Raw genomic sequence first — 22,085 nt, 5'->3', positions numbered from 1 at the left:
CATTGAATATCAATATCTACAATGAGGTGACTCCCAAGAATTCAGACTGTAGCGGCAATAGAATATCTTCATATAAGATTCAAAACACAAATTTCACTTGTTCTGAAGGCTCTACACTGGTTGCCTGTTGCCAGGCGATCAACCTTCAAATTACTGTCCATAATGCACAAGGCAATAAACAGAAAAGGACCGATATGTTTACCGAAGAATCTCAAATAATTCTCCCAGAACAGGAAGCTGGCTGTACAACTAAATGGACCACTATATAGGAAGGCTACTGTTGGTAATACACCCTTTTCTGTCCAAATTGCTAAACTGTGGAAATCACGGCTGGCAAATATTCACACTACCATAGATCAGCTGGAGCTTAGACGGATGCTGACAACTTTGCTATTCTGCTCTTAAATCTTGCGATATAAAAAAGATAAAGGATCTCCTTATCAGGAAGTGGGGACTTGGTGTTACAAGAAACTAGAAGGATCACATGCATCTGACCATGACCTAAAAATGATTGTGTTTCAGAACAACACTTTAAACTCATCATTGAAACAAAGATGAATTCCTGCTTGTATGGAGCTTGTCAACAGACACCCAAGCAACACCAAGAAAGTCCCACAACTTTCAGTGCCCACAGAATCTGAAAGATACACACTTGTAACAATAAATTAAAAACCTTCAATTAAACTGTCTTGTACTGCTTGGTGCGACACAGCACAAGCCATCGCCTAAATGCTCATGACTTGCTTAACAAGCTTATTTTATACCCTCTAATAACTAACTTGAACCCATGTCAGTTCATGTCTCCTTCTATCTTGCACTGCTGCCCTGTACAAACTAAATGCTACTCAGCTCTTCCCACAAGACTTGCTGACCTAGCTTGACCAAAACATAGAACTGTGTTCTTCCATCACCTTACTGTCATTCAATAATACATTGTACTAAGACAACGAAAAAATAAGATAATATACTTTCCATTCCTTCTCTTTAGACACAGAGACAACTACGTGACATATTTATAACTAACACAAAATGTAACTTTGGGCTCTACAACGTGCTGTGCTACTTAACTGAAAAGCGATTCAACTCTTAGACTGGGTAGTAAAATCAATACAATTCTACAATACACTGAAATTCAATGTGTTAAGATTAAAACTTGCTGAAGATTGTATTTATATGAAATCATTTTACTTGGACTCATAACGGGTACACAAAATAGTTTGTACTTTGTTTAGAATGGGTACTACCATAAACTGTCCTAAAAAACGTATATTCTGTGTTTTATTCTAAATCAATGTTGTTTTTTTCCAAATAGACTAGCCTTAAGAGACCATTGAACGATATAGATCATATTAATTCAGAGACAATCTTCTCTACTGAATGAGAAAATAATTTAAAACACTAATTGATGCAACTAAATAGATTAGAAATTGGTATAGTCTAGAGGTGTACACAGTGGACAACTATGTAAAAGACAGCTGATACCATGTTCAGAAGTACTGAGTATTAGTATTCAATGAAGTTCAAGAAACAGAAATCCTTCGCTCAATTAACATAATTGGAAGAAGACTCCACAGCTGAAGCAAATACATGTAAACTGTAATTCAAAGTTAAGAACGATTCATTGAAACAAATCATCTTGGATTGAATGAATCGGTAGGCATACTCTTGGCTTAAATTCTAGTACTCTACTCCGGAACTCAAAATATTTCCAATTTTGGATGCCACTGATATAGAATTGCTAATGAATGAGTAATCAATAATGAAGAACTGGGAGAAATATCAAGTAAGATGGAGGAATCTAAATTTATCACATCTGAACAGTGTAATTGCCATGAGATCCGTCAAATGTACAACAAGTTACAGAGCCTTATATTTCACTGTTAAAACATTTCACTGAACCTCTCAGGTTACCAAAAGATAAGCATGATTCTTTCCAAATCTGATTTAAATGAAATTATCATCGTTTCCTTTTGTGTTATCACAATAGTACCTTTCCATGCAAAACCAATGTAGGACCAGAGCATAGAGGTGATTAGTATTATTAAGCTAAATAAAATAAAATTACCAACAAATACAAGATAAATAAAATACATCACTTAAAATATATTCCCTGTAGAATATTTATAAATAAAGCTAATCATTTGGCCAAGACAGCTAAAACAGGGAAGCAAATGGGCTGCTATTCAATCTTTAAATGTATCACACAGGGTAACCGACAGACCAAATCTGCAAGAGTGGCGATGAGTGAGGCTCCAGCCAACCTTATCCAGAGAGTATCCCATGTGGAAGAAATGGGAGAAATCTCATCAAATGCCAGTGAGTGCACTCCAACCTATCACTCTTCATGCACCAGAAAAGCTAGCTAACCAATCACCAGACTTCAGTCGTGCAAAAGGAGGGCTCTCAGTATACATTGCTTTAGAAATTAAACACATAGGCACAATATATTGATCTGCAATTACTATGGTGCCAATGTGTGAAATTAAGCCTCCACAACCCAATCATTCTATTGAATATTTACTTGAGTACAGAGAGAACAATTAAAAATAACTGAGTTTGCCACACTCCGTGAAATTATTAAAATTCTCTCTTACCAACACCAAGCTTAATTATCTCTGGTGACTTTAATACATTACCAAGAGAAAAGGAAACAGTAGTCTACAAAAATAGATAATTCTGTCTTGTTGTAACTACTTAGATAATATAGGTCTAACATTGCTGAGCGATAATTCATTGAAAAATAAAACCTCAGTGCCAACTTTGAAAATTCCAAGTGCCTCTCTGTAACTAATCATACTATCATCTCTAAGGTTTTGGCACCCAGTATGCTTGGGTATCACATCGAAGCATGAGTTGAAAGCAACCACATTCCTCAAACACAGCTAAAGCCCAATAACCTCAATCAAATGACAACATCGTACAATTTGAAAAAAATTGATTTGGCAGTCATCCAAACAGTCAGAAATAAGGAGTTTGGCAGAAAATTACATAAGATCTGCTCATTACGAATCTTACATGGTGGAAACTTTGCATCTAATATGCACATCATCCAAACAGTCAGAAATAATGAGTTTGGCAGAAAATTAAATAAGATCTGCTCATTACGAATCTTACATAGTGGAAACTTTGCATCTGAAATGCACATCATTATTAGAAAACTTCCTGGCCAGATCTAATCTAAGGGGTAGCCCCTTTGTATCAATTTACAACAAATGGTATTACCATAAATATTTTTCCTTTTGTAATAATGTGGTGCTTCTTTCTGCAGCCCGCCCACATTGGGTTGAAAAAATCAATGATACTCAGTTAGACAGCGGAGATCAGCTTCGATGGGAATGTAAAGCCACTGGAAAACCAAGACCCTCTTATCGCTGGCTGAAGAATGGAGAGCCTCTCCAATCACAGGTACAATTTTAGAGAATGTAAAAATTGTTTTATTATTCAATTTGTTACTTTGCGTCCTTGATGGTTATAGACTGAAAAATGCTTTGAAGCACCCTATAGTGTATTTCTCAGCATCACATTTACACATGAAGCATGGGAGAGTGATATCTATGTATTTTCCAACACACAACGATTATAGTTTAAAATCGGGTATTATTCATTAAATATAATCATCACCACTCTGAGTAGTACAGGAGTAGTAAATGTGTGGATTGTATTTTATTTGTAGTTGCTCTGTTATCGGTTCACGTTTTTTTTCACTGCCATGCCAAAGGAAGGTGATTTTTGTTTTGCTAATAACCAGCACCATGAGACTTCTGTAGGGCTTAGCATGCCCATCTCGTGAGGAACAGCAGGACTATCATGTTACCACTGATCAAACTTCACCCCCAGGGTCCTGCAAGACAATGGAAATTCATTTGGGGGATTTATAAGTAGTGGAAGTACCACAAAAGATGTAAAAAAAAATTAAAGAAATAAAATGTGTTCCCCTTTAACAGACTTTTTATCTAAAAGTGCCTCATGATCACCTGTTATTGTTATTATTATTATTACTGTTATTACTATTATTATGTACTTTTATTATTCTTTACCTCTTTACTCTGTTTTCCATTTCTTATTTACTGCTGTTCCCCTTCCCTCCCCCTTCTCCCTTCTTCTCTCCTTCTTTCTCTCTTTCTTCCCCCCACAAAATGAAAAGTTATAAAAGCATTGTTTCATTTGTATAGTGTTTTCCCCTTTTGGGGCTTTTCTTGTTATGTTGGTACAATATTCTCCATAATTATTTCATTCCTGCATTTTATTTGTGCTGTGTACTGATGTTTTACATTGTTTTAATCAACTCAATAAAGCTTTTCAAACTTTAAAAAAAAAAATGTGTTATAGGGTCTGTGGGGGATTTGAGTTTGTGGGGTGTTGCAGCCTATTTTCTGCTGCACACTGCCAGAAACCACATGCAGCAAGCACTTTGCTGCACACTGGGGGAAGGTTTGCCAAATGCAGCTAGGAATCGTGTGCAGGGGCTGGCCATAAGGTCAGGCTTTGCATCCAACTCATGTGTGCAGAGGTGGGAGTCGGCTGTCCATAGGTGTTTAGGCACTGTGGGTGGTGCTTGAGCTTCAGTGCCTTGACACTATCACATCATCACAAAAAAAAAACTGAAATGTGAGTTGGGGATCGGCAGGCGATGGGAGTCTATGGAGGTCTGGGCACAGGGCGTGTCCAGGGTCCAGGCCCCGTGAACAGCCGCCTACATCGAAGGGCCTTTGACTGTGCACAGTGGGGCTTTGGCCACCTGCATAGGACATGGCCTGGGGTAAAACGGTGTTGCAATAGAATGGCTAGCAACATAAGACTACCAAGTCAACAAAAAACATTCCTGATTAATGCCTTAGACATTGCCTTTGATGTAGAAAGGCATCCCAGCGCTAGTGACAACAGCAGTCAGAGTTAGGGGTCCTAAGACATATTCTGGAATAGCCAGGTCTTCAATTGCTTTTGAAAGGAAAGATGACGGGCTGTTGATCAAATATCAGCATTGTTTATTTTTTAATTTAGGGTCGCTTTCGTTTGTCTGACCAGTTTTGCCCAGGTGTGTTCACAATAAGTAATGTAAAAACTTTGGCAAATGCAAAGCCGTGCTAAAACACTGTACACTAATTTGTTCTAACACATATAGCTATGTTTAAGACCAGCATGGGACTTCAGACTTCCATTCCTCAAGTTTCAGCAAAATATAAATGCTCTTAAAACCATTTTCTTCAAGGCAAATCGTTGTGGTTGGTTGCCAGTCATTCCGATGACTCCTACAGTAGGCTCAGACACATGCACTCTTTTAACTGGGGTTTACCCCATAGTCCCAGTGCAGCCTCTTTTGCAATGAGATTGGCTTTATATTGTGTTATTGTGATACTGTGAAGTATTGCATATTAATAACCAGGAAATTATGCAATACCTGTAGTAGTACAGCATGTTCTTTCCTGTAGTCTATGTGGTTATTTATCTGACACACTATGGAGAAAAATATGTTTTCCACTGCCATAAGCCAAATATGGCATGTGAACAGATCACACTTAACGCTGTTTCAAATATTTAAACCAACTTTTATATTTCAAAATCATTTATACCATATACATTTTTTATGGAGTTCCTTCCAACATGGCTGCTCCAAAAAGAGTGAAAAGAGAAGTGTTTGTAGAGGTTCTCACGTGTGTAGTGATCAGAAAAAAGAAGAAAATATGTAATAGTAGTTCCCACGGTATTCACTAATTAACATTAATGGCTATGAGAAATTTGAGTTAGCCAAAGTCAAAAAACCTGTCTGAGAGTTTTTTCAATACTAATGTGACCGCCATTGAGTTGGGAAGAGAAATCTTGGTGAGGGTGGCGGTGTTTCGTCTTTGGGACCACCAACATTGTAATTCGGCTGTCAGAGGGCCTAGTCAGTGGGCAGTGAATCCGACGTGACGGCAGTCCTAAGACCACCAAAGTCGTAATCAGGCCTTTAGTCATGCAACTGCATCTCTCTGAAATTCACAGTAGTCATAATTGGAGAAGTGTGGCTCAATGATTAGAGCGGCAGACCCTGATGCAGAGGACTAGCCCGGGACCAGGGTTCAATTCCCGCCTCGGCGGGTCTTGGGCTCAAAATTCCACGGACCTGATAATTCTCGCCTCGGTGCCTATTCCAATCATGGAGTCCCACTCTGCAGCTCTAGGCAATAGCTTTCTTAATCTCCACAATGGCCCCCACAACGCTAAGGATGTCTCCACCTTGGGGGTGCCCAGGAGTGGACGCCTCACAGGGTTCCACAGCGGTATTCGTACAAGCGCCTTGAGACCCTTGCGGGTGAGTAGTGCGCTATACAAGTATCAATTTACATTTACAATTGCTGCATAAAGTGCATTTCTGTGAACAATAATAGCACTAAACATGTACAGTGTAAGAGAGCCCACACCATAATTGAGATGAGAGCTTTCTTATTTATTTTATTTATTTGCAAAGTTTTATATAGCACTGTCTAGACCCGGAGGTATCGGAGCGCTTTAAGGATCAGCGAGTTACAGGTTACATAGTTACATCAATTACAGGAACCAAGTATAGACATAGGAGAAAAAAATGAAATAACACAAATATGAGTTATTAGCGCGTAGCATAGCCAAGACACTGAGGGGAATGTCCGACGGTTTTGTTATTGATATCAGCTGATGAATGAATAAAGGGATATCGTAATTGGGGAAAGGAGAACTGACAACGAAGGTATAAAGTTGTGCTGCTATGGACAGCGAATGCAGCGCTTTGTTATCCCTCTAAGCACGTCACTAAATGACATGGTTAATTTATATTTGGTAATGTAATTATTAATGTGTGCAGAACGATTACTAGGGCGATATCTATGAAAATATTATTGGAAATAAACATGTAAAATTTGACTAGCCAAATAACAGCAAACCGTTTAAATGCTTAGGGTGTGCAGTGGTTTTATTTAACACCATGCGCGCTAGCGGAATTCCGCTCGCACGCGATCAGCGTGCGAGGAGGCTACGCCATGACGAGCCCAGCTCGTCATCAGCGTCAAATGGGTTAAGTGGTGAGTAGGCATTATTTGACAGTCCTTGATGGGTTATTGTTGGATATGGGCCTGTTCCAGAAGAAAAACGAGCAGAACCCCATTATTCAGCTGCAAACTTCACAAATTGCGATTTTTGTTATTTTATATTTTTGTCATAGCAAAGTGTTTCACTGCTGGCTTTACTTAGATCAGTGCTGGAGCAGTATTCCAGAGCTTAGTTTGTGCTGCAAAAACTCTGCTCTCTGATAATGTTGCAATTGAACATGAAAGAAGAAGCAAGCGAATTTAATTCAATCTTTGTCTGGCTTTAAGAGAATTCAATGTATCATTTTTTCCCCTCGAGTTTTATATAGCGCGAACTTGACCGAAAGGCATCAGAGCGCTATACATGAGCACCGGTTGCGTTACATAAGGACACATTCATTTTTGTTAGGCACGGGGAAATTAAGTGATTCGCCCAGAATAACAGGATGATAAGTGTCCCTGCCGAGAATCGAACCCAGTTCCCCAGCTTCAAGGGCGACCGCTCTGACCTTTAGGCCATACCCGTGTTGTGTTTGTTCACGAGCCCAAACTGGACAGGTTTTACGGTTTATAAACGTGTGTCATACAATTCTTTTTATACGTGGTGCCTGCTTTGGTGTGTTCAGTTTTCCACTTCGCTCTCTCACTATCCCTCTCACCCAGGACTCCCAAACTATTCATTTCGGTTTCTAGATAGTGCTCAGACTGCGAGAATCCCAGAGGAACGGTAACCGAATTAAAAGTGGCTCTGCTTCCAGATTCATTTCACACGTTGTCAGCCACAGAAAAAAATCCGAGCCGAAATTGTGTTGCAACTTTTCTCCCACTTATTGCATCTCCCGAGTGAGCCTGGAAAACAGTGACTGCAAAACTGAAGATGTCATGCTCTGCGGTGCAGCCAATGCCCGGGATCTTTTCAAATCAATACGCTATGTAATTAATTAGAAAATAATTAGAATACCCGACATTGTTTTTAAGCAGCCCTGGCAATCAAATTCTGCTTTCAATGCTCGCCACGGAGGTTTCATTCCCTGGTTTGCTCTATTTTTCATGCGAGGTGTGATCGTTTGCAACTTGCTCCTGGGGTTGCAATTGATCGTGACTTTACAGCTTATTTTCAGTTTTGTATGAAAATGGACCACCAAGAGTGCAATCTATTCCTTGCAAAACCAGTTCCCTCATGTAGCCATGTGAACATAAATGAATATATATGGCTATATCATGGACAATGTTGTTGTGCACCTAAGTTTGCACACCTGCAGCTACTTTACTGTGGCAGTCCTGCTGGTTCAGTGCTCTGTAGTTAAACACAAAATTTAAATGTAATAATGTGTCTATTTTATTTGTTCCTAAGTTTTACTCACTTAGCAAAATCAGATCTATCACAAATTCGTTGTCGAAATAAATGAGTCAACTATAATCACATTTCAGACACTCAAACAAATAAAAGATGCACACAGCCCTTGGCAATTTGATATAGGTGACGAGTAAATCACTGATAGAAAGAGTAGGATTGGTACAGTAGGTCAATGTTTAATGTATTTGACCTCAGCTTACAGAGCAGCCATACTCGACTAGTAAAATTAATGTTATGATGTGTTGACAAGAGGTGATGGGATTTCAATTACACCAAGAGAAATGAATCCTTCTATATGTGCCCTGAGTGTAGGAGAAAAGAGTGAGACAGAGGAAACTGTTGTGGTGGTGGCTGTATGTGACTCAAAAACAAACCAGAATATTACCAAACTCCCTCCCCCCAGAGCAGTTGATTGACATCATCCTCTCATTAACCAAGGACCCCAGAAAAGTTCCAACATTCATACTCCCTAGCACTAACATAAAGGAGAAGGTGGGGACAGTTTCCCGCTGGTCTCTAGGGTCGTGTCCTCCAGATGAGTTATGGTCCATAGACCACTTCCAAGCTGCAAGCGATGCCATGGCCCTGGTGGTGTCCGTCAGGTTCCCAGTGAATCAGGTGGTGGCTGCTGCACCCAGGGGGTCATGGTCGCTGCCTCAAAATCTTAGCCGTGTCTCTTCCCTGCACCACGCCACTAGGAAGTAGGCCCTAAAGGTGTGGTCCACTTCCCTTGGGGAAATGGAGGTGAGACTTGGGCTTCAGTCCCAGCAGAGCCCAAACCCTGGGTAGCATGTATGGGGAGGCTGTAATTCGTTTGTCCCATGCCTGCCTCAACCCGGCAGTCTGAGGGGCATGTGCAGCACAGGTTTTGGCACCTAAGCCGAGACCATGTCGAGCCAGCCATCCTCTAGCCCCCAGTTCTCCCTAGGCAATCCAGGGTTAGCAAAAAAAAACAGTTGGTGGACAGAATGCAGATACAAAGATCTGGGCCTAAATCCGTCTTCAGCCAGGCACTCCACATCACTGGAGTCAAGCTATCCAGGCTGAAGAAGGCTGATAGCCAGAAACCGGTCCTTGGATGCTTGATTCCGGTCTAGGAAAGACATGGCTTGATAGTTCGGGCTGGACTGTTCCCATGAGGCACAGGGTCAAGGCTGATTTGCATATAGCCATTGTCTGACCTAGGGTGGTGTGGAGTGCAAAAAAACGATGGATTTAGGCCCAGATCTTTGTACTGGGGTGAATGTAAGACATTGTTCTGCATTCTGTCCATCAACTGTGTTTTTTGCAATTTTTACCCCGAGTGGGCTGGGTATGCTCAGACGTGAGTCCCAGGCACTCCACATAACTGGAGTCAAGCTATCCAGGCTGGAGAAGGCTGATAGCCAGAAGCCGGTCCATGGATGCTTGATTCCGGTCTAGGAAAGACATGGCTTGGTAGTTCGGGCTGGACTGTTCCCATGAGGCACAGAGTCAAGGCTGATTTGCATATAGCCATTGTTTGACCTAGGGTGGTGTGGAGTGCAAAAAAACGATGGATTTAGGCCCAGATCTTTGTACTGTGGTGAATGTAAGACATTGTTCTGCATTCTGTCCATCAACTGTGTTTTTTGCAATCTAGGGTTAGCCTCTTGCTCTGTTGTAGGCCACTGCCTCGGGGCCTTTCCTTCACTTCGTCAGTCATTTCTTGGGGCCACTGTGAGCGTTGGGCACAGCCTTCTTCACCCATTATCTCTTCTGTGGACACTGCTCCGGTTCTCCCCTCTTCTCCTCACCTCTTTTTCATGGTGGTTGGAACAGGGACGCCGCCCATCTGCCAGCATGTTTGTTCTCCTGAGCCACAGGCTGCGGCGGGACTGCTCACCCCTCTGACTCTGTGCTGGCAGTCTGACCCACCGTATCCTGGGCACCAGCCACCCCCATCTCCTCCTTACTTGGGGTTCCCCCAGTGGTCCAGTCACAAAACGTAGCGGGGCGCCCGATGGGACCACTGAGGGCTTTCATGGCGCCCATAGAGGGTTCAGCATTTTTGTATTACCAGTAGCTGCGCTCAGCAAGCCACGGCCGCCATCTTGCGTGTGAAGGTCTCGGGTGGCCGAGTGTCTGACCTCACCTTTACGACCCTAATGGTGTCTCCCTCTGTCGGCCCAGGCCACCAGAGACAGCAGTGCTGTACCAAAGCTTTTTAGCCCCCTCCAGCTCCTCAGGGCACCCAGGATATTATACGATGCTGACGGGCTCAGCCGTAGCTTAAAACCAAACCGCCATCATCATTCGTGATTGCCCACCTCTCCCGATATAATCTACCAGGTCAAACCTATTGCATCGTATCACCAGCATGATTTGTACATGGTATTTCACATATTGAACTTGTAATGGTTCTCAGCAAGGGTTGTAATGTTTCTGCACCCTTTTGCTGGGCAAAGTAAGACTTAAGTGATTTAACTCTCCTTGCCTTCTTCTGTCATGGCAACTGGGAACCAATTTTTGTTTTAAGTGGGAATCACTCTGATTGTGCTCAGTGTGGCCAACTGGCATTAAAATGGCCGTAGTTGAAGGAGTTTAGTTGTGCTAAGTCGTCATTGTTTCCATAATAAATATTTTTGACAATGTGTGTGGCATTCTAAGTAAAACAATATTCCTAACTACATTAAGATGGCAACATCCTAACTTGTTTTTTCATTCTTTGGTTTACTTCTATCTACAGAGCAGAGTGGAAATGGTTAATGGTGTTCTGATGATCCACAATGTGAATCAGTCAGACGCTGGAATGTACCAGTGCTTGGCAAAAAATATACATGGAACCATGTACAGCAGTGCAGAACTAAAAATTTTAGGTAAGCAAATATGTTTGCATTTCCTCTTTTAAAGTGCGTTTTACGTAGTTGTTTACTACTCATGATTAAGAGTTTTTACGCCTTTTGTCTTCTTCACATTATCTGGAAAATATACATTGATATGTCATGTTTTCTTCTAATTGTGGTAAGATCTTATTTGGCAGGATGGGATGTGGAATCTACCTACACCAAAAATAAACAATAGCTACGTAGGGAAATGTATTAGTACATAGAATATTCTACTTTAAAATTGCCTGCACTCTCAGCATCCCTCCCCAGTGCTAAAGCTGGTATTGGTCCCATCCTGCATCCTGGGTTTCCACTTTAAAGCTGATTCCATTGGACCATCAACACTACTCTTCCTCACACTGTTATTCCACCTTGAGTCTGTTTCCTGTGAGCCTATAGGTCATGTTGCTCCGAATGCATCACACCTCCACTGTTGCCTCATCTTGCTTTCAAAACTGGCAGATTGAATGAGTGGATAGGCTGATGAGCAGAACCCCCAGTTTTCCAGGCAGCAGAAATCACATTTCAAACTACGGGATGGTCTCTTCCATGCATGTTAAAGGAAATGACTATCCAACCCAAGATGTTAACCTACAGCCCTATCATGTCAAACCAATCCTTAATTCCTGCTCCCAATCATAAATTACTCTTGCTACAAAATGGCTATTTCAACGGAGCAACTGAGCTGAGTGCAAACAGTTGTATTTATTCACCAAACCACTTTAAAATGTGCCTGGAGCATTCTTCTAAGCTTTTGCAACAGTGTATTGTATTCCTTTGCAATCTTTTTGTTATGTATGTCTCTCATATGGAGCTCGATTGTTTATTTCAGTTTCTGACTCTCACAACCCAATGCTATGACATAGCAATAGTTGATAACAAAACTGGTTACCCACTGTTGTGATGTTATAAATGACTGTCAGGCCCTTTTGAGAGCCTGTCTGTGCAGCTGTGCTTGTTTGCTTTGACTGAAAGCAGAATGCACAGCTGCAGGAGGGAGAAGGAAGGCAGGAAAGGTGATGGAAGCCGGTCAAGGATCGCAGTTAATTCTTTTTATTTTTGTTAACCTTTGGGACAGGGACAGAACAGAGGCCATGTTACACATCTGCCAATTTGTAGCAGTAAAATCAAGGACAGATGATTTCTGGTTCATACATACCATAAAATTATGGATGGTTAAAAAGTGAACTGCTGGATGTTTTTCACCTTGGGCGTTCTGTGTGACTTCATAGACAATTCAAGATTCACTCTCACTAACTTAATGTTACTCAGAACCCCTGTAATTCCCTGTTACCCATCTATAATTCTATAATCTGTATAGCTGTAACAGGGGGAAAGTTAAAATAGTCACATTACACTATGTAGAATACTCAACAACTAACGGCCTGACTATAAACTCACATTAGGTAGTCTCAATTTTCAAAAGTATTAAACCAGCATAAGACTTAACAGTTAATAAGCAGCATATAGGCCAGACTTCCGGTCCCCACATGGCCTACCATATCTGCCATAATAAATACCATAACTGCCGAATTTCACTGGTTTTGTAAGAGTGAAATCTGAGCCTAACTAATATATGTGTGTTAGACCTGCCATCTTTGGCGTGGTTTCCCCTGTCTTTTTGCCTCTACCTCCTGTATTTTTGATGCTGTGCTGGATTTCGTTTTTGCTGGTATAGATGCTTTGGGCACTTTGCCACTGCTGATCAGTGTCAAAGTGCAAGGGCTCTCTGTGTAAATTGTGATTCTAATTGGTTATCCATGGTTGGCAAATTTGTATCACCAAGAAGTCCCTAGTAAAGTGCACTGAGTGTGCCAGGCCTGGTGATCCAAATTCTACAAGTGGGCCTGCAGCACTGATTGTGCCACCCACATGAGTAGCCCTAAAATGGTGTCTCAGGCCTGCCACCGCAGTGCCTGTGTGCAGTCTGTGAACTGCCATGTCCTCCTGGCCAGTGTCCTCACTGACCAGGCCTAACCCTTCCCTTTCTGTGCACATTGGTCACCCCTATGGAAGGCCCAAGGTACCCTTGTATGTGAAAGGTAGAGCATGTACTAGTGCAGGTGACATGCTCTGGTAGTGAATGACAGCCATTTTTATTTTTCACTACCTTGCCCATAGGCTATCCAGGGGAATGCTGGCTACAGTGGCTGCCAGCATATCTTCCCATAGGAGCGAGGTAGGACATAAAAGTCTGGTATCCCTGAACTCAGAATTTAATAACACATCTTTTAGGAAAGGTGGTTTTTAAATCCTGTGTTTAAAATCACTTTTAGAAAGTTGCTGTTCTCTTGTCTGACCTTTCTGCGTGCCTTGGCCCGTTTGTGAATTGACTGTCTGGTTTGTGGGTGGCAGGGGCTGGGTGGCTCCCAGAGGCTGAATGGGCCATCCCTGGGCTGAATAGCTCCATCTGCATCTAGAGTGGTGGGAGGGGGTAGCACCTGGGCCTGAATAGGGCTGTGCCTGCCTTCCACAATGCTGGCTCCACCTCCTGCTGGGCGGCTGACGACCCTGCTCCTCTCCCTGAAAGGAATGGAGAGGCTAGGAAAACAAAGTGCTCAAGGAACACCCAGAACTGGTTCTCGCCAGGCTCAGAGCCCTCCTGCACAAAGGGAATACAGACTTTTAAGGGTAAAAGTACAGTATCCCTGACTGCAGAAAATTAGATCATCCTGGAATCAAGAAGGAACCTCTGCCATGGAGAAAGCTGAAACTGCAGAAGGAAGACTGTCCTGCTGTTGCTCTGCTGGACTGACCTGCTGTTGCTTTGCTGCCAAGGAGAGGGGAAGGACTTTGCTTTGTGCTGTGTAACCTTGCTTGAAGGAATCTCCAAGGGCCTGAGAAGAGCTGGCTCCCTGTTAAGAAGTCCCAGAAACAAAAGGACTTCACCCCCAGCTTCCCTGAAGTCTACTGAGAGAGTTCTCTCCTTCCTGGAGTGCTTGGCCCATGTGTGGTGCCTCTGGAAGTTGTACCTGTGTCGGGAAGCTGGAAACAGATCTTAAAAGAACTTTCTCCAAAGTTTATCGCATTGCTCGCTTGCGGAGAGCATCCCCATCAGTGCGTGGAAATTCCCGCCACCGCGAAAGCCGAGATAATCGCAGTGCCTGTTGCCGCTGCCAGAGCCATCGCATCCTTTGTTTGCGGGACGTACCAGTCCGGTGCGGGAAGATTACCATTGCTGCGAGTGTCGTCGCATAGCCTGATCGTCGCACCGCTTGCTTGCGGACCGCATCAAGTCGCTGCTAGAGTCATCACAGAGCCATCGAGGGGCCGCAAGAGTAGAAGATCATCGCTGAGCCATGCATCATCGCCGCACCGGAGATCGTCGCTGCCCCAAAGATCGTCGCATCATCCCTTTTGCGAGCCGCTTCCACGAAAACCTGTTCACGGAAATCCACGCAGGGCATCGCATCCCTCCCCGTACAGACCGTAGTCACCGCAACACGCCCGCTACATCGAGCAGGGTTGTCGCATCCCCTCCCCAGGGTCTCAGGAGTGACGCATGACTTGTTTTTCACTGCTATAGCTTTTCACTTGGAACTTTGTCGCATCTAAAGGTACTGTTGGCTAAAACGGGACGCAACTGTGGATTATTTTAACACAACCTTAAGAGCTCATTTGAAACCATATTCTTGAACTGTGTATGTTGGATTTTTGTCGTTTTGGTCTGGTGTAGTTTAGATTAAAATACCTTTATTTTTCTTAACTGTTGTGGAGTCAGTTTGTGGTGTTTTCACTGTGTTACTGTGAGTGTTGGTACAAGTACTTTACACATTGCCTTTGATAAGCCTTGACTGCTCGTGCCAAGCTACCCAGAGGGTGAGCAGAGGTTATCTAAGAGTGTTTCCTTCTTACCCTGACTAGAAGCAAGGGTCCCTATTTGGACAGTAGTACCTACCTCTGCCAACTAGAGACTCCCAGTTCTAACAGTATATATATATATATATATATATATATATGTGTATATATTCATTCAATGATTATGAGACAACAGCAGCAGGACTCCTTTATGGGTGCATGGGGTGATCCTCTCGCTAATTAGTGCTGTGGGGGAAGAGTAGAACTTGGTGCACTGATAGATACTGGTAAGTAATTTGACCATTCCAAGACTGAACATCAGTCCTTTAAAAAAACATAACAAAACCAAGCGTCTTCAAACATTACAAAATAAGGCGGAATGAGGGGAAGAAGAGCAGAGCATTGTATTCTTGGAAGAGAGCGGATTTTTATAGCTACTCGAAGCAAAACATCCCAATGAAACAGCCAGTGGCGGCTGCTGTGAAAGAATAGTGGTGAGGCGGTGCAGGGGACAGCTTGGGTCGAGAGAGCTATGAGCCCCTTGTCCTTTTGGCTGTCCTAAGACAGACAGCCAAACCAACATGCGCACTTGCAGCAGTGCCCACTACTACTCCTCTCTGCTGCAGCTGCTGTCCATCAGGATGGCCCGGCCCTAGACCCAGCTCAGTGAGGAAAAATAAGCCTGTTTTTATTATCATTTTATTTTTCATATTTTCACTGCTGAGAGAGCAGTGGGGCCCACCCTCCTCCGCCTTAACGGAGGAGCTGCCGCTGGAAACCATCAATGGAAACTATAAAGGGTCAGTGTACCGGTCTGTGGCATCACACCTGATCTCACTCTGCAGCTACGCGCTCTGTGAAGTCTTCTGTGTAACTTTTCACAGCCTGATTATGCACGCCCAGTGCTATGAATAGTAGATCATTGCAAATTTTCAACTCGTAACCCATTTTGTTCTGCTACTGAATATATTAAGGTTGAAAGATTAATAACTCCAACATGTACACAGTTCCAAATGACTGAAATAAAACAATATTGCTTGTGATTGTTCAACACCATGAATCATCTTCAAACCGTGGACATCTAACAAATGGTCGAATTGACAGTATTTGGCAGCCTGCTTCAGTTAAATGTCTAGGTTTGGAGCTTGGCGCTTGCTTAACAATGCATGCTTCACTTTATACCTCCAGAATTTATGTTGCCCTAAGAAATATATGAGCTGTGATCACCTGTCAGCTTGAGACATGGAAACAAACCATCCTTCCCTTCTAAATTGCACTTTTCTTTAACAGCGTCAGCTCCCACTTTCGAGCCCAGTCAGCAACAAAAAACAATAGTTTTAACGAAGGGACAAGAAGTTGTCACAGAATGCAAACCTCAGGCCTCTCCCAAGCCAACCATCTCTTGGAGAAAAGGAGACAAGGCACTAAAACAGAACAAGAGGTGAGCGGGCGTTCATTTAATTTTAGTGTTTTCTTTTCCACAGGCAGCTTGGTGCTTTTTATCCAATACAGTGGGCCCTAATGCAAGATGCACTGCACCTGTTGTGCTAAGGAGAACTACTCACCTGATCCACCAACCATAAAACTCCTCTTGAGTTTAACTAGAGACATCTTTTTCAAGCAAAACTGTGAACACATTTTAGTCCAGTTAAGAATGTCCTTTCAGAAAATGTAAAACTTTGTTGGCTTTGATTTTTAGCATTGAAATTACATCTGTAGGTGATGCATTTCTATCTAGTTATCTGTTAAATTAAAATGTTCATTGAACAATCACAAATAATTCTTGTCGAAAATGCAATCTCCACCCTGGTAAAAGGCAAGCGCTTTCCCACTATTTGGATACCTGTTATTGCAGCAACAGAATCCCTTAGCAAACCGCAGTATTCAAAGAGTACACATCTACAAAGCAAATGGTGAGGCGATAACAAAAAACCTGCAGCTTTGAGTTCCCTAGTCCCCCAAATTTTGAAGTAAAACGCGGGATTAGACAGGGCTGTGTCCTAGCCCCTTTTTTGTTTACTCTTTTTATTAATGCGGTCGATATGGTCCTGAAAACAGTGAAAGCAGATGCTCCACAGATTGGCGGAACAGGTGTCCCAGTTCTGCTTTATGCAGATGATGCTGTGCTCCTGTCCCGGACTCCGATAGGTCTGCAGCACTGATGGACCAGTTTTCTGATTTTATCAGTAAACGGAAGCTAGTTATCAATAAGAGTAAAACTCATACCATGATCTGTGGTGCTAGAGTTAAGAAAAATCATGCCTTTTTTATTGATGGGGTGAAAGTTCAGGGTGTGGATGAATTCTGTTATCTGGGCCTCCTCTTTTCTCATGATGGTAGTTGGTCGTATGATTTAATGAATGTTAGGTCCAAAATGAAGAAAACCGCCTATGGTATTTTTAAATTTGCCACTTAGATCGGCAACAGAAGAATAAGAGACATGATCCAAATATATAATGCGAGGAGTGTTGCCATTGCATTATATGGGGCGGGGCTGTGGGGCTATACTAACACTGACTCATTGCAAAGGGAGGAAAATTGTTTTGTTAAAAAATTGCTATGTGTTCCCACATCAGCCTCCACTGATTTGATCCATAGGGAAGCTGGGGTTGCCCACTTAAGTGACCTAATTTTGTTTAGGCAACTAATGGTATGGCGTACCATCTGGATTAAGGAAGAGAGAGCCTTTAACCAGTCTGTCATTGGGGATTGTCTCAAATTGGATAATTTTTTGAAGATACCATGGCTCAAATATATTGTGGACAGTTTTCAAATTATATATGGACTCAATATAGTGGCTGATCCAGGCTCTGCTAGTAACTATACAAAGTCAGACATGAAACAAATTTTCATGATGCATAGAGCCCAAAAACGTGTAGCATCCAGTGGACACCTCACTTCAGTTATTTTGTACAATAAATATATAAAAAGTGAGGGCCCCCAATTGTACTTGAGCCAGGTAACCAGACCAGCACATAGGTTTGTTCTGACTAGACTTAGACTTGGGTTGGCCCATGGATTGATGGCTTTCCCACAATTAAAAAAGCATCCAGTTGGACCATGCCCATGCGATGGTCACTTGAAACAGAGCACCCTGCATTTTATGCTAATTTGTACTCTCTATATTGGCTTGAGGATTGTTTATCTAAAACCAATTTTTAAAAAATATGCTATTTTTAATGTTGATCCTATTAAATTGATTTATGAATTGAATTCTCCGGACAAATGTTTTTATATTGCCACGTTTTATGTAAGTCAATGCAGCTTATGAAAAGCATGATTTTTTTTAATCCTGTTTTATCTGTATAATTATGTAATCTTTTTGCTTATGTGCTTTTATGGTCATTGTTCTTTTAATGCACCGAATAAAGCTTCATAAAATGAAATGGGTTCCCTAGTCATAGAGGTCCTGTATCACTGGGTGGCTGTATAAGGAATACACTTGAAAAAAGAAAGCTTGTGCAGTAGTATTCCAGAAAGTGGCCTAAGGGTTCAACAAATGTTTGCACTCAATTGTGCCTTCAGGGCACCTTAGTATTAGAGGAGTGGATGCTGACGCTTGTGCTGGGCCTTCTGTAATGCGGGTCCTGCAGGAGGTTTTTTGTGCCCTTTCAGTGCCAAGAGAGTGTTCCATCATCTGTTTGTGGTTCTTGCCCCATGCAATTAAAGGATCCCTTTTGTCTATGTAACCATGCTATATTAGAGACCTGAGGGCAAAAGACCCAGAAGCAGGTGTAAAGAATCCATCAGAGGGGACAATGAGCCACTTTACATAATTTGGCCCCTGCTGGTCTGCATCAGCATTAAGCTGGAGCCAGTGAGCAGGACTGCGAAAGAAGCAGAAAGCCATGTTCGAAAGGATTTTTTTTAATTCAAACCAGTTAGACAACACACTGAATGAGCCAGATGTGCCACGAGTGACGTAAAGAAAAGTTAACCTTGAAATAATATTAGGTAACAAAAATTAAACACAGGCTAGGTCTTACTTTTTATGTATATTTTCTGCGCACAGAAAAAAACATTTTTATTAAAAGTTGAAATAATTAACTGCTTTTACATACTTAGGTACATCATACTTCAAGAAAGACAGATTGACATGCATAATGTGTCGCTTTTAAAAGGATAAGAATTCATTCTAAGAAGGCTTTCTGCGTTCATTAAATAGTCCCTAACCTTAGCTGAAAAAATACACTCATGCAATGGAATGGAAGCACTCCGTAGAACGCAAATTGACGACTAACAACCATTCGAATCAAGTGAGAGAGGATTTCTCTGTTAAATACACCGCAAAGTTTTCAGAACAGTAGTGACAAAATCTTTGCCTGAGAGTTGAGTTTTCACACCAGACATGAGAATGAGCTCAAAATAGGGCACCTATCTGAATCCGGGCATACTTTAACATGGCGAGGGTAGGGCATGCACCTGGGCACCTTAAAGTCTAAAATAAGCTGCCACCTATCAAAGATTGCACAGCAGAGGGTAAGGGAGTGGCTAGCCCTTTAAGACCGCTTGCACAGGAGCTATATAGTTATGTTTAGCTCCACTTTTCATTAAAACACGTATTTTGATTTATTTGATTTACATACAACTTGGTCGTCCATTTATTTATCTGCACGAAATTTCATGCAGGGCCATCCGGGGTGCAGATTTCAAAGGGAGGGTCAAAGAAAGCTTTGTTTGCTTATAAATTTGGCATCTTTTGATCAATCCAGACTACATTTTGGAGATGTTTAGCAAATTTAGCTTTCTGTTGGTTATGTTAAGTTTCGAGGAAATGTTTCTTATCGGACAAAGTAAAAACAAGGTTCATTCACTAATAACTTTTGCCCTGTTTGATGAATCTGCATGAAATAACAACTCTTCCAACAGGCATCTATTACACCAATAAAAGGCCCTTGTCCGTTATCCTCCAAATGCCAAGAAATACATAGATTCATACATGTATAAGAAAATTAAAAAAATGTCTATCATCTTCATCATGCCCATCTCCTCCAAGCATAAAGCCCATCTTCCTGTATTTTTCCATTCGGCGCCAGCCTCATGGGGGGTCATGCTTTGAATGGTTTGCAGTTTATATGACCCAGCTAATTGTATTATAGTGTAATGCCGGACCCCACACCATCTGTGGGGTATGTGTAAGATTAGTGGCTTTCTCCAAACTAGAAATCTTTATTCTTTACAGCACCTTGGGTTCTAGGATATACGATTACCATCAGGAAAGTAGGCTGTCCACTGCAGATCGGTCCCAAAGGAAACAGGCTGTCCATTTGTTTTGAGTGTGGCAAACAATTCAATTATAAACGATAAATTCTGAATCAGTGCTTAATTTGAGCCAGTGGTTTCCGAACTGTCAACACTGGTGCCTGCGAGAGTCTGCCACAAGGTGGCAATGTCTGGCTAATTTAGAGCTCACCACAACAACAGATAATTATTAATAAAATAAAGAATATTATTGCCTGCCTCACGAGCCATTCTTATAGCTTTGGCGGCCTGAAATAGTCTGAATTGTCTCACTTGTAGCAGTGTGATTCTTAATAGTTGTGTTGTTACTATCATTGGCAGCATGGTATGGGCAAGGTGTGGTGCAAGTTGAAGTGGCCTCATGACAGAGCCCTGGCAATTATTGTTTTTACAAATTAAGCACTGCTCTTAATGCATCACTGTCGGATATTAGCATGTTTCTTAATGTTACCACCGATTGTAATTGGTAGGGATGTATGATTATTTGCCTAATTTTGTTTTACATAATTCCGGGAAATTTCAGGGAAAAGTACTCGAAATTATGCATAATAAATGAAATACAAATATTGCTTTCGACGCCATATTTTAAAATGAAATGTGTCCTTAATTTCATTTTGGATACGAGGGCAATTTTGCGCTAAAAAAAATATAGCATCACCAAAAACACAAGTTCTGCAAATGACAGCCTCTCTTGTTCCTGTCGTTGACGTTGTTCCCACAATCCAGCTCCAATATTTCATTTTGCGAGGTCCAACATGGCATCATTTAGGGAATTTTGTGTAATAATCATAAGAGAAAATTACCGAAATTACAAAGAATTCTGCCAGCTTAATTGAAATGTTGCTGTGGCCTTGTAAATAGGGCCATAGACCCATAAAGACAAATATTTGTTTGTGGTTATTGGCCACATAGTACTGTAATAGCGGTTTGTGTATAAGGTACAAAAATATGTTTCTTCAATATTATCGGCTGATAAGAATGAGTATCCTTTTTTTATTTATTATGTACGAGCGAATATACTAGAATGAGCATTTGAAAACAAATCCTCTGTTATTGCTCACACTTCTTTAAGGCTTTGTACGCACCTCCAGCTTTAACTCCGCATCTCCTGCTGATTACTGTTTCCACTAACAATGGGCACATTGTAGTTCTAATCGGCTGTTTATTCACTGCACTGGCAATTAAAGACAATACCTGTTATCCAATCAGCAGTTTGCAATGATAGGTGATGAACCAATAATTAACAGCTTAAGGGCTTTACTCTGCTCGGCGCCGCCGTGACCCGATACAACCCCCAGCTTAATTTCTCCTTAATAGAAACGGTTTCTGCAATATATGGAGATGTAGGGAAGGCAGCGTATGATGAAACTCGTCCTCGCCTCCCCAGGTGCCGGCGTAATGAATAGATTCGGGGGACGACTCTCAGGATTGCATTCAATACGGAAATGTTTAATTTTCCTGCGAGGATTCCACGCGCGCTTTTTGGCATAAATCACAGGCTCATTTGGCGGTGGCAGGCTCGTAATGACAATTAGAGAGCCCATTTCAAAGCGAGACAAGGAAACAACGATAACCTTGACGATAATAAAAACAAATGGAGATAAGGCGTCTTTAAAAAGGCCCGGATCACCGCGGAGGACGTGCTGCCGCAGTACACTTCCGGGTAGCATCCGTGTTTATGCCCGCGAGGTGCTGGCACGTGGTTGCTCTTGCGAAAATAGATAATGGATAAAGAAAAACAAAGCACCAAGACAGTCTCATCTCATTTGGAAATGCAGAAGATGAGGCAATCACTAAGAAGGT

The 22,085-nt window shown here is 42.0% G+C and overlaps 1 protein-coding gene across 2 annotated transcripts in view; it reads left to right on the top strand.

Moving 5' to 3' along the window:
* Window positions 1-22,085, top strand: part of CNTN5 (contactin 5) — a 3,039,905-nt gene that overhangs the window by 2,422,122 nt on the left and 595,698 nt on the right. For both annotated transcript variants that reach the window (XM_086935289.1, XM_086935290.1), the window contains 3 exons: window positions 3,269-3,405; window positions 11,105-11,234; window positions 16,332-16,482. In XM_086935289.1, coding sequence (XP_086791415.1) covers window positions 3,269-3,405; window positions 11,105-11,234; window positions 16,332-16,482 — 418 coding nt within the window. The remainder of the gene's footprint in view (window positions 1-3,268; window positions 3,406-11,104; window positions 11,235-16,331; window positions 16,483-22,085) is intronic.

This window comes from Lissotriton vulgaris, chromosome 8, assembly GCF_964263255.1.
Source record: "Lissotriton vulgaris chromosome 8, aLisVul1.2, whole genome shotgun sequence".
Lineage (NCBI taxonomy): Eukaryota > Metazoa > Chordata > Amphibia > Caudata > Salamandridae > Lissotriton > Lissotriton vulgaris.
Note: the sequence above shows the minus strand (reverse complement) of the source record. Positions and strands in the feature narration are given on the sequence as shown.